The sequence below is a fragment of the Octodon degus genome, unplaced genomic scaffold (genome assembly GCF_000260255.1).
Source record: "Octodon degus isolate 3935 unplaced genomic scaffold, OctDeg1.0 scaffold00026, whole genome shotgun sequence".
NCBI lineage: Eukaryota > Metazoa > Chordata > Mammalia > Rodentia > Octodontidae > Octodon > Octodon degus.
Window position 1 is genome coordinate 11,856,284 of NW_004524602.1, and position 11,665 is coordinate 11,867,948.

General features: G+C 42.3%; 1 protein-coding gene across 1 annotated transcript; it reads left to right on the top strand.

The window, feature by feature from the left end:
- The first annotated feature begins 3,644 nt into the window (after positions 1-3,644).
- Pclaf (PCNA clamp associated factor) lies at positions 3,645-11,531 on the top strand. The gene is made up of 4 exons (XM_004628822.2): positions 3,645-3,744; positions 4,004-4,087; positions 7,687-7,849; positions 10,695-11,531. The coding sequence occupies exons 1-4, from the start codon at positions 3,699-3,701 to the stop codon at positions 10,738-10,740; spliced, it is 339 nt and encodes a 112-aa protein (XP_004628879.1). The 5' UTR covers positions 3,645-3,698; the 3' UTR covers positions 10,741-11,531.
- The last annotated feature ends 134 nt before the right edge of the window (positions 11,532-11,665 follow it).

The following is an 11,665-nucleotide window of genomic DNA, read 5'->3' on the forward strand; positions in this document are numbered from 1 at the left end:
CGCAACACCGACCCCACGCTCGTGGTTCCGCCCTCCGCGCGGCCGGCGCGCTCGCGCCGCCTCCCGCGTAGGTCCCGCCCACCCGCGTGGCTTCCCGCCGCTTCCGGCTTCTTGCGGGCGGTGTTTGCGCGGTAGCTCGGTCAAGGTGTCATCATCGCTGGGTCCAAAGTTCGAGGAACCCCATTGATAATATTGCTGAGATGACAAACTCAGATACCTATAAAATGTAGTTTAGAGAAAATAAGGAAAACAAAAATTATAAAGAAAAGGTGTCTCTGCCAGGCAGCCCAGGCTACAAAGAGAGTTCAAGACCAGATTACACTGTAAAGTGAAACCCTGTCTGAAAGACAAAAAGCAAAGAATCACTATCCCCCAAAATGACTATACAACTTAAAATTGGACCTGATTTTTTTTTTTTTTTGATCTGATCTTATGTAAAATTTTAAAGCAAGCTTCTGAGGGTCCTGTTAATTTTTGCTCTGGAGGGGGTTATTGTCGATACCCCATGTAGTTAAACATTATATTCACGTCCCCAAGGCTGGAGATCTAGCCCAGGGCCTGGAGCGTGCTGGGAACCTCGGCCCAGCCCATGTTAAATTTTTTGAGCAAAATTTCTTCCAGGAGGGTCAGCCTCAGCAAACAGGTGTGCATATGATTGGGGATGTGTTAGTAAAATGGGTACTGGGGTTTGGTTCTGAAGACATTCCGTAGTAATTATAAGTCCAAGATGACTAAATTTAAAAAGATTTTGTAATTTCCCCACTCCACCAAGACAGTGGGCTGGGGAATAGGCAGCCAAGTTTTTCTGGAGAGAATGTCTTCTGACTTACGGCTAACATTTAATTACTATTTATCTATTCTTTAAAAAAAATTTGTCTGGAAATTGAACATAGCCTTTGCACTGAGCTACCACCCAAGCCCTTAATTTGATTTTTTATTTTATTTTTTAAAGCCAGGTTCTAGCTAAATTGAATCTGTCATCTTTCTACCTCAGCATGGGATTACAGGAATGCTCTATGACACTTGGCTCCCAATTACAGGTTAAAAGTTCTTTATTCCTATCAGGGTATTTAGACAGTCATTATATTAAATTGGATATTGTTTCATTTTTTATGTTCATCTTACCATTTGCATTAATACTCAAATGTATAAACTGATTTACATTGAGGTTATAGTGTCTGTGATGCCATTAATTTGGAAATTATGTGATTTCCAGTTTCTTTTAAAAGCAAGAGATTGGCTGGGCGTGGTGGTGTAGGCCTGTAATCCTAGCACTTGGGAGGCTGAGACAGGAACATCACCGTAAGCTTGAGCCTAGCCTGGACTACAAAGTGAGTTCAAGGCCGGCCTACACTGTATAGTGAAACCTTATCTCAAATAAGAAAAAAAAAAAGCAGCAAAATATTGTCAAGGGTTTAATTGTACAAGTTTGGTTTCTTCACAAAAATCTAAGATATTAAGTGTAATATATTAATCACCTGATATATTATTTAATAACAATTATATTACTAAATATTGCATACCCAAATTCCAAATCATTTAATATATCCAAATAACTTATCAATGGGAATATTCAATCCCATAACTAAAACATTAGCTTCTAGAAGGCAGACTATTCCCTAAGTTCTTTTGCACAAAAGAACTTAATACATCATACATACTATGATAGAATGACTAGATCCTGAAAAATAATATCAGTGTTATTTTCTTGTAATGCATGTAAATGAGTGTTACTTGTGGTTTGTAATCTGTATCATTTAAGTCACTTACAACCACTTACTAAGCTACATTTCTACCTACACACTCACTTAACATGATTTAAAGGTGAATCCTGTTACAAGTAGGTACAGTGGTTCATGCCTGTAACTCAGCACCAGAAAGCTGAAGGCTTCACTGTGTTCTTTTGCTTTTTCTTTGACACAAAGACTATTTTTCATAAGTGTGGTAGTTCACACCTGTAATCCCAGCACTCAGGAGACTGAGGCAGGAGGATCACTACAAGTCTGAGGACAGCCTGGCCTACAAAGTCAGGTCAAGGCAAGCCTGAACTGCACAATGCAATTCAGCCTCAAAAAGACAAAATCAATATAAATAAGACAGGCAGGGGAGATAGCTCAGTTGAATAAGTGCTTGCCTGGCAAGTGGAAGGGCCTGAGTTCAATCCGTGGTTCTGCAAAAAATATATAAATAAGACATAAAGAGGCCGGTATAATTGTCATGCCTGTAATCCCAGTGCTTGGGAGTCTAAAATGGGAACTTTGCTTAGCACTTGAGGCCAGCCTAGACTACAAGAGACCCTGTCTGAAAAAAACGAACTAACGAACAAATGAACAAACGAAAAAAAGAAAGAAGAGACATATAGGGCTGAGGATGGGGCTCAGTAGCAGAGCAATTGTCTAGCATGTGTGAGGCCTTAGGTTTGATCCTCAGGTGCACACACACACACACGCACGCACGCACGCACGCGCGCACGCGCGGACGCATGCACAGACTATAAAATGTAATATAACCTTAAATGAAAAAGTACAGTATATTCAAAATTCTTTTTAGCCATTTACTTGGCATGTAGAATAGAAGAGAGGACACATACCCCACCCACAGAGTTCCAGTCTCTGCCAGAATCTGGGTTGTGAGTTCTAATAAAACAATTAAGAGCCCTGTAGAAGGGACACTAACTGAAAGGGAAATAGGGGCTTAAGAAGCAGCAGGCCTGGCGGTGGGGTTTAGCAACAACAAAGCAACCCCCTGAGGCTGTTGATTTTTCTAATTTTAGTATCTGCTCCTAAGGAGTTTAGCTCCAGGTAATTACCAATACACTTCCTATTATCATGTTAATTTAACCTGGTATCTAAATCCTTTAATTATGTAGCCCTTGTAGTTGCTTTTGTTAAAGTACTGAGTAACTCTTTTTTTTTTTTTTTTGGCAAAGTTAGCAGAATTCTTCGGAGACCAGCAGTAGTTGTGCAGTTAAGAGTCCTAGGAAGTAGGGCTGCATAGCGAGTTGAGCCGATGTAGTCTCAGTTATGTTCGCCTGGACTAGGGCTGAGTCCTCATCCTTTATGGAAGATTTTTCTAAAATGTTTTGTTATTGTGCGCATATAGATCTGACCCAGTTTTTCTTTACTTTCATGGGACCCTAAGGACGTCAAAGCTTGTAGTTTTCTTTCCCCCACCCCGTAGAATTTTTTTGGAATAAACGATGGATATGGAGAGTTCATGCTAGGAGTATTAAAACTCTCAAATTCTATTTTTTCTGTTTAAGTTCTGATTTTTAGGGGCATCGAAAAGTTCGTTTAATTTTCAGCTCCTTTCCCGGAGCAAATCACCTTGGATTTAACCCCACGGTAACTGTGGGACAGTCGCTGCGATTCTCCGACCCCGGGATTTTACTAGCCGGCTCTGCTCGGGGGTAGAGAATGCTGCGCCCGCCCCGCCCCCTGGCGCGGGAGCCAATCACAGGGCTCTCCGTGTTGATGGACTGGTCAGTCGGGCCCTGAGCCTGGCCGCTGTCACCGCGAGACTCTGTGGTTGGCTCGCGAGGGAAGGCGCCGAACCAATGGGCGTCACGGCTCGCATGAGCGGGCAGCGCGGGAAAGTGCCCCTTATTAACTGTGGCGGGAGAGGCCTCTGGGTTCTTGGCCAGCGAGACACCCTCCCCGGGAGGTCGGTGCGTCTCCCTCATCTCCTTACAGGTCACCATGGTGCGGACTAAAGCAGACAATGTCCCGGGCACTTACCGGAAAGGTGAGGTCCGGCGCTGCGTGGGGTGCGGGGTGCGGAGGGGGTGCCCTGGCTCTAGGGCCTGTGTGCCCAGCTCTGGTGCCCGGGCCCCTAATCTGGGGGCGGAGGCTGTAGAGAAGACCATCGGGCTTTGGGGACCCCGGAGCTGTCCTCTCCGCACCCCCTGGGCTGGGAAGGTGGGGAGAGCATGCTTCCGTGTCCGACCCTCCCTGCCCACTTGGGCAAGCCAAGCCCCCAGCCCCCACTCTGTCTGTCCTTGCAGTGGTGGCTTCTCGAGCCCCCAGGAAGGTGCTGGGTCCCTCCACCTCGGCCATGAATTCTACGTCGCTTTCGTCCTCAAGGAAAGGTAAGAAGCACCCTCCGGAGCTCCTGAGGTAGTGAAATCCTTCCGAAAGGGCCCGGATCCCAGCCTGCCGTAGTGACACATGCCTGTGCCCTGGCACGGTGAGAGGCTGAGGCTGTTGAGGCACAGCCCCGACGAGTGAGAAGGTCCTTGTCTCAAAAAGAAAGAAAATTTGTAGAAGGGCTGGGGATGTAGCTCAGTGCAGAGGCCCTGGGTACAATCCCCAGTGCCACAGACCGCCTGGCGCCACGGTCATGAACAGTAACCTCAACATTCAATGCAATTTATTTTTCTTGAGATCCTCACGCTGAAACTTCTTTGTTGTCCTCTGAAGGGGCTTTTGGCCTTTTGGGCAGCTGGGAGTGGAAATGGAGATGACTTGGAAGAGAATCTTAAGCTATTTTCCAGTCTGTTTTTCATTTTTCGGTTCAGCAATATTTTTTTTTAAATAAGGACAATCATTTCACCTTTTTGTTTTGTTTTTGAGACGGGATCTCACTATGAAGTCGGGGCTGGCCTTGAACTCCTAGGGACCCTCTTGCTTTAGCCTCCCCAGTGCTGGGATTACAGAGGCATGCCAAGATGCTGGCAATCATTTTATCTTGGAGAGGTTACTGAAGTATGTCCTTACTAGACACAAGGTGATGGTTGACAGTACTGACCACATTGTCGTAGTATAGTTTATTTTTTTAAATTTAATTATTTATTTTTGTGTATTTTAGGGAAGGGTCTACAGTGTGTTCAGGGTCCCACTACTAGATCAGACTCCTAGTGATCCGCCTGTTTATAGCCTCCCAAGCACTGGGACTACACGTGTGCACAACAAGCCCAGTCTCTTAAGTTTATTTTTATTTGTGTTTTTTGGATACAGGGTCTTGCTAAGTGAAGATTCATTTTTTTATTTTAATTGTTTTCAGAAAAAGGCCTGTGGAGATTGAACTGCTAGCCTTCCCACAGACCTAATGTCTAGCCTTTTTTTTTTTTTTTTTTTTTTTCTTTTTGGTGTTGGGAATTGAACTCAGGACCCTGCTGTTGCCAGGCAAGGTGTACTCTATCTCTTAACTCTTTTATTTTTACTTATAGTATTTATTTATTTATGGAGCCAGGGATCGAACTCAGGCCCTAGCGCTTGCCAGAGAAGCGCTTATTCCACTGAGCCATCTCCCCAGCCCCCTTATAGTATTTTGAGTCAGGGTCTTGGTAAATTGCTTACCTGGAATTTGAACTTGAGATCCTCCGGCTTCAGCCTCCCAAAGTGATAGGATCATAACATGTGCTATCCTACCAGCTTCTGCTTTTGTTTCTGTATTTCTTTGTTTTCTCCTTCCTTCTCTTTCCCACTTTCAATTCTTTCCTTTCCTTTTCTCCTCTCTTTTTTGAGGATGTCTTTCTTTCTGGTACCAGGAATTGAACTCATGACCTGAAATATCCCAGGCAGGGATTGTGCTGCTTAGCTGTATTCTCCTGCCCTATGTTGTATAACTTTGTGGCTCCTGATACTGCCTTTGGGAGAGTAGGAGGGGAGTCAGACAAGGGAAATGGCTTCACACTGCCCCGCCTGCCTGTGGAAAGGGTGAGAAAATGCCCTGCCACCTCACACTTCACTCCTTTATAGGAAGCCACGGAGGCTGCAAGATGAATTCGATGGGCCAGGGAGATAGCTCAGTAGAATAAGCTCTTGCCTGGCAAGCGCAGGGTCCTGAGTTCAATCCCTGGTACGGGGGGGGGGGGGGGGGAGGTGAGATGAATTCTACAAGGGTTAAAAACCTAAAGAGATATGCTGTTGAGGACTTCATGACTCCAAAATTTCAACTCCAATTTCCCCAGAATCAACATTTTGTTAGATAATAGTTATGGTTTTAGTCTCATCACGTCAGAGGGAATGCAGTAGTAGATTTTTGAAAGTAAAAATGAAGATTTTTGAAGGTAAACTGGGCATGGTGGCACTCAGGAGACTGAGACAGGAGGATCACCACGAGTTTGAAGCCAGGCTGTGCTATATGGTGAGCTGAAGGCCAGCCTGAACTACATAAAAAGACCGTATTTTTATTTTTATTTTATTATTTTGTGGAACCGGGGATTGAACTCAGACCTTTGCGCTTGCCAGGGAAGCGATTATTCTACTGAGCCATCTCCCCGGCCCCCATATCTTTAAAAAGAACGAACAGGGGCCAGGGAGATGGCTCAGTGGAATAAGAGCTCCCCTGGCAAGCACAAGGGCCTGAGTTCAATCCCTGGTTCTGCATAAATAAATAAATAAAATAAAATAAAATAAAAAGAACAAACAGGACCAGGGGTATATAGTGCCTGCATGGCAAGCACAAGGTTGTGAGTTTGATTCCCAGTACAAAAAAAAAAAGGACAAACAACAACAAAAGATTTCTGAAGGTAAATGAATGTACTGAGAATACTACACACATTGTACCACTAGAACAAAATCCATCAGGCTCCGTGCCATGGTCTGGCTTACTGCTCAACCACCAGAGTCAACTGCACAGGCCCTTAATGAGTGTGAATGAATGTGGGACAGATGAACTTGGGGTAACATTTTACAGAGTTCCATTTTTTAATCTCAGTTTTGTATCATTTTGAAGAGAAAATTTGCTCGGTGTGATGGAGTATGCCTATAATCCTAGTATTCTGGAGGCTGAGACAGGCTGTGAATTGAAGGCCAGCCTAACTTATACAGCAAGAATCTATCGCAAATAAATAATTAAATACTGGAAGTTTATTCTTCTTGGTGCCACTTTTTTATTTTTGAGACAGGTCTTGCTAAGTAAGTTAAGTTGGTCCTAAACTCACTGTGTAGCCCAGGCTGGCATTGAACTCGTAGTAATCTCCCTGCCTCAGCCTCCTGAGTCCTGGCATGACAGGTGTGCACCCCCACATCTGGCAGTACTACAAAAAAAAGTGTATTTAAAAAAATGTATTAAAAAAAAGTGTATCAGGGGCTGGTGAAATGGCTCAGTGGTCTAAAGCACCTACTTAGAACAAGCTAAGCAAAGCACAGGGACCGCGGTTCAATCCCCCAGCACCACATGCCAGCCAGCCCCGCCCCCTGGTGGGCTGAGCTGGCCCCCCCCACACACACACATAAATAAAAATTTAAAAAATAAAATAAAATAAAGCGCTATCATCTAAAAAAAAAAGTGTATCAGATTTTAGTATGACAGTACATAATGACAAGTATTTGAATAGCTCTGCTTATGGGTAAAATGCGAAGTTTTCCAGTTGTAAAAATTCTACAAAAGATATTTTCTGGGGTCTGCCCTTAGCTCAGTCATTTAAGTGCCTGCTTATGCAAAGGCAGTCAGGAGCAGGATACTGAGGTTCAATCCCCAGCTAGCCCTGCCCTTCAGGCAGACTGAGACACACACACACACACACACACACACACACACACACACATCCTTTAAAAATATTTTCTAAGATAACTTTAAATTTTATTGACTGAATAAGCTTTTTCTTGGATACATTATCTAATTACTTTAAGATGGATATAATACCACTTAATATATTTGAGCATTTGATGTTGGTTTTACTCCTTAAGGACTGGGGATTGTATTCTATGTTCTTATTTACTTCTTTCCCCCTCCCCCCAGCTGAAAATAAGTATTCAGGAGGGAATCCGGTTTGTGTACGTCCAACTCCCAAGTGGCAAAAAGGAATTGGAGAATTCTTCAGGCTTTCCCCAAAAGATTCTGAAAAAGAGAATCGAATTCCTGAAGAGCCAGGAAGTAGTGGCTTAGGAAAAACAAAGAAAAAGTAAGTTTTTATATCTTCTTGAAAATAAATGACAAATGAGATATTGTATAACATGTTTTAAACATTCTCTTCAGGCCAGTAAGTATATACAAACTAGCTAGGCACCACGGTACAAAGCTGCAGTCCCCGCTGCTGCAGAGGCTGAGCACAAGTTTGAGGCCAGCCTGGGCAACACAGCTCAGCAGTCTCAAGCGCCTGGGTCCAATATGGTTTTTGTTTTTTTGTTTTTTGTTTTTTTTTCGGAACCGGGGATTGAACTTAGATCCTTGCATTTGCCAGTCAAGCGCTTATCCTACTGAGCCATCTCCCTGGACCGGTCCAATATGTTTTAAACTTATTCTTTCTTTTTTTTTTTTTTTTCAAAGTTTTATTGATAAACATATAGCAATGAGACAGTTTCAAATCAAATCGAAAGTACAGTTTCAACAAATAATATACTGCATACATTCTTCCTAGTGGTTAATTGCTGTACAACATGCAGACTTGTGATCCTACTTACAAACACCATTAGAAAAAATCATTCTATTCATTATTCTTTCTTTTTTAAAAAAATTTTTTATTCATTTTTAAAATTTTTTTTTTATTTTTTGGCAGTACCAAGGATCAAATTCAGGACCTTGCGCTTGCCAGGCAGGTGCTTACACAACTGCACTATATCCCCGGTCCCCTCATTTTTAAACTTAGTCTTTCTTATTTTAAGTCACTTCTAAATTTCAGACATAGGAAAAAGTATTATTTTTTCCTATTCCAAAGAGAATTTGGACCCATTAAATAAGGGCTACATCATTAACTATGAACCTACTTTTTAAATTTTTACTTTGTGCTTTCTTTGTTTTTTTTAAAAAATGTATTCACTTTGTGCTTTTGAGACAGGGTCTTTCTCTGTAGTTCAGGCTGGCCATGAACTGGCAGCAATCCTCCTGCCTCAGTCTCTCCAGCACTAGGATTTTGGGTGTGCACCAATATGCACAGAATTTTGTTTTGTTTTGGTTTTCTGTCTGTTTGAGATACGGTCTCACTATGTAGTCCAGGCTGGCCTTGAACTCATTGTGTAGCCAGTATGGCCTCAAACTCAAAGCAGTCCTCCTGCCTCAATCTCAGGTGGCACATACCTGTGATCCCAGCACTACTTCAAAAATTAAAAAAAATAATAAATACATTTTTTTTTGAGACAGGGTAATTTTTCTTTTTTCTTTTTTTGGTAATTTTTCTTTAGTTTTTCCTCAAAAAGCAATTTTTGCATGTTGATTTATTTAGGTTGAATTCCATTAAAGTTCATACATCTCACAAAACTACTATGAGGGTATGCCTCACACAGTGTAAGCCTGTGCTTAGCAGGCATGAGGCTCTGGGTTCAATCTCCAACAGAAAAAACAGAAACAACTACTAGTTTAACTTCCATAACACATATAACCAACGTAGAAAAACTGGGATATACAAAAATGTCAGTCATCTACAGATAACCAAGACTTACTCCATGCTATGTTTTCGTTACAACTTCTCTGTAAGTTCTGAAGAATGCTTAAGCAAAGTAGGGACCCTACCCATGCACAGTGCTCAGCATGCGAATTTTCTAAAAAACTAATTAAATCGTGCTTTACTACTTTCAAGGATAGGAAAGTGCTTGTGATATTTGTTAAGCAAAAATTATACAAAAGTGAGGGCCAGTGAGATACCTTGGCAGTCTAAGTGCCTTCAAAGACCGGGGTTTGATCCGTGGTATTGCACGCCATGCCTGCCCCAAACCCCAGGCGCACTGTGCTGGCTAACAAAACCCAGTGTGGTGGTGCATGCCTGTGATCCCAGCACTAGGGAGGCTGAGGCAGGAGGAGTTTGGGGTCAGCTTAGGCTACACAGTGAGTTCAAGATCACCCTGAACTATATAGTGAGACCCTGTGTTTAAAAAAGAAAGAAAAGAATTCAGAAAAATGACTCTTTTCCAAAAACCTGTAAATAATACGGTGTGGGGACTGTAGCCAAATTGTAAATGTTTTATTTTATTTTTTGTAAGTATTTCCCTCAGAGTGAGAGGACAGGGTGTGGTGTACTGTCACTGGGATGCCTCTTCAGTGAGGCCCCACCTGCTACTTCCATACCAGCCAGATGCCCCGAGATCTTCCAGCCTTCCAGGTAGCGCGTCAGAGAAGAGATGATGGCCCGCTCAGGCACTGCACCTTCCCATGAGGATTTACTCATTTTCTTCCATAACCAGCATGTTGGGTCCTCCCTACAGAAGAGCACCATAAACACGCCGAAGGTTACAGCCTTGTTGGCCTTGCTGCCAGAGACAGAGAGACACAGAGACACAGAGACAGAGACAGAGACAGAGAGAGAGAGAGAGAGAGAGAGAGAGAGAGAGAGAGAGAGAGACAGCCTTTAAAGAGCTTTTCTCATGATCCTGTTCCTTTCAGTTCCCTTTTATTGTCTAGTAACATTCTTTTTATTCTTTCTTATTCTAATATGAATAAATTAATAGGTAAGATTAATTAGAGAACTTTTCCTGGTACATTAAAACAGACGCTGTGAGAATGATATATTCCTTCTGAAATAAAAATTACGTATCCTAACTGAGAAGCATGTATTGTTCAAAGTAACGGGCAAAATACATTGCTTCAAAAAAAAAAATATTGCTTCAAACTTAGTGTTGCACTCACACTTGAAATTCTTGGGCCTGGGAGATGGCTCAGTGGAATAAGCGCTTCCCTGGCAAGTGCAAGGGCCTGAGTTCAATCCCTGGTTCTGCCAAAAAAAAAACAAAAAAAAAAAACAAAAAAAACCAGTTTTGTAAGCCCGTGTTGAGTGACTACTAAAGTTGTCTACTCTTTTTCTCCTACTCTTTCTACAGAGCACGCCCCCTGCAACCTGATCACAGCGATGATGAAAAAGAATAGAACCCTCTTACTCATCTTTAATGTCTCCTGTTTATGTTGGTATTCTAGGATCTAAATTTGTGTAGATGTGTTTGCTCAATTAGCTTTGTTGAATAGGCATTTAATTTAAAACATGAGGTTAAAATTTCGTTATTCAAAAGGAAGCAGTTATGATCGGAGAACTTGTAAAAAGGATGGCTGTTAGCTAAATACTGTATTTAACATAATGCCATGTTTCTTTTACCTGTTACTAAACTTCTTGTTCTTACTAAAACTAAATCATTGCATGATGATTCAATTACTAATATTGTGTATTTAATATTTGCTTTGTACTGATGCCATTTTTATTGGCATTTGATTTGAAATAATGCCATATTTTTATGCCTTCTATTTGCTTTAAAACGTAGGGTTAGACTTTCACAATCTTTTATCAGTGTTCAGGAAGTGGGCAGAGGTCATGTGGACAAAATTTGAAGAGATATCTTCCTTTCAGACAAAGTTAAGAACAACTTGGTCTTGAGGGTTTACACAGTTGTTAATGAAAGGTTTTAAAACAGTCCCTGCAGGGCATGGTGGTGCATGCCTGTAATCCTAGCACTTGGGACGCTGAGACAAGAGGATCACTGTGAGTGTGAGGCTAAGTTCAAGGCCAGCCTGACCTACATAGGGAGACCCTGTCTCAAGATGATGAAGACAAAAACGAACAAACAGAAACAAGCAAAACGCTGGGTATGGTGCAAACACCTGGGTTCTCAGCACTCTGGTGACTGAAGCAGGAAGACCACTGTAAGTCTGAGGCCAGCCTAGGCCGCTTAAAGGAGCTCAACGGCAGCCTGCACTACATAGCAAGACCCTGTCCCAAAAGTATCAAAAATAAATAAATATTAAGAAAGAACAATCACAAAGCTGGGTATGGTAGTACACATCTGTAATCCTAGCTACAGGG